The following is a 1,259-nucleotide window of genomic DNA, read 5'->3' on the forward strand; positions in this document are numbered from 1 at the left end:
ATACATATCAGCCACCTCAGTACTGCGGAAATGTCTCATCGATCTTGGCAGCCCAGGCCATGAGCCCCCCCACCACATCCTGAACTGCTAGTGAGCTTAACTCTGGGATTGCTGTCAAGGACTGCAGGATCTTCACGGCTTTCTGGGAGTCATTGCCCAGTTTGCAAATCACATAGATGGGGAGAGCTGCTCCTTCCTGTGCGCCTTGCTTCCCTTCCTGGATTGCTTCTCCCAAGAGTTTCAGGCTCTTCCCATCCCTCCGTTCCAAATGTTTCAAAGGGATGTGCAGAGCATGAGGCAAACGACAGATGTCCACCTCCACTTGAGGCCTGACGTCCAGCAACAGGTGGGGTGACCCAGAATCCAGAAGGCGCTTATAGTCGCTGACCGAAACTCGCTCCTCCGGGCTCAGCAACTGAAGGGAGCGGCATTTATCCGTGGCCGAGGAGCCACAGAAGGCTTCATAGTCCTGCAGGTCGGTCACCGTGGGCCGCTCTCCGCAAGCTGCACAATTCGGCCTGCGGCTCCGCAGCCGAATGCAGCGGAAATGTCCTCCGAGAGCGTCAAAGAGCAACAGGCTGCCACTGTAAGAGGGGCCCATACCTGCGGCGATCTTCAACACTTCCAGCGCCTGCAGGCAGCCCAGGATCCCCGTTACAACACCGAGCACCCCGCCATCCGCGCAGCTGGTCACCGTCTCCGCGGGAGGTGGCTGGGGGAATAAGCAGCGATAGCAAGGCCCGCCGTCGTAGTGGTAGACGGTGATTTGGCCCTCAAAGCGCAGGGCGCTGGCGGATACGAGAGGCCGGCCAGCCAGCACACACGCGTCGCTAACCAGGTAGCGAGTGGGCACGTTGTCGGAGCAGTCAGCCACCACGTCGTATCGGCGCACGAGGTCTAGGGCCGTGGCTGGAGTGAGAGCCTGAGCATAAGGCACGCACTCCACGGCTGAGTTGAGCCGGCGCAGCGAGGCGGCAGCCGAGAAGACCTTGGCCTGGCCGGCCAGGGCCTCGCCATGCAGCACCTGGCGGGCCAGGTTGCTCATTTCGACGACGTCGTAGTCCACAAGACCAAGGCGGCCCACGCCGGCCGCTGCAAGACGCACTCCACTGAGTTGAGCCGGCGTAGCGAGGCGGCAGCCGAGAAGACCTTGGCCTGGCCGGCCAGGGCCTCGCCATGCAGCACCTGGTGGGCCAGGTTGCTCATTTCGACGACGTCGTAGTCCACAAGACCAAGGCGGCCCACGCCGGCCGCTGCAA

At 62.0% G+C, this 1,259-nt stretch overlaps 1 protein-coding gene across 1 annotated transcript in view; it reads right to left on the bottom strand.

The window, feature by feature from the left end:
- Positions 1 to 1,259, bottom strand: part of MOCS3 (molybdenum cofactor synthesis 3) — a 21,712-nt gene that overhangs the window by 1,302 nt on the left and 19,151 nt on the right. The window contains exon 2 of the mRNA XM_005866187.2: positions 7 to 1,226. Within this exon, the coding sequence (XP_005866249.1) occupies positions 17 to 1,226 (1,210 nt within the window). The 3' untranslated portion in view covers positions 7 to 16. The remainder of the gene's footprint in view (positions 1 to 6; positions 1,227 to 1,259) is intronic.

The sequence above is a fragment of the Myotis brandtii genome, unplaced genomic scaffold, assembly GCF_000412655.1.
Source record: "Myotis brandtii unplaced genomic scaffold, ASM41265v1 scaffold225, whole genome shotgun sequence".
In the NCBI taxonomy this organism is placed as follows: domain Eukaryota; kingdom Metazoa; phylum Chordata; class Mammalia; order Chiroptera; family Vespertilionidae; genus Myotis; species Myotis brandtii.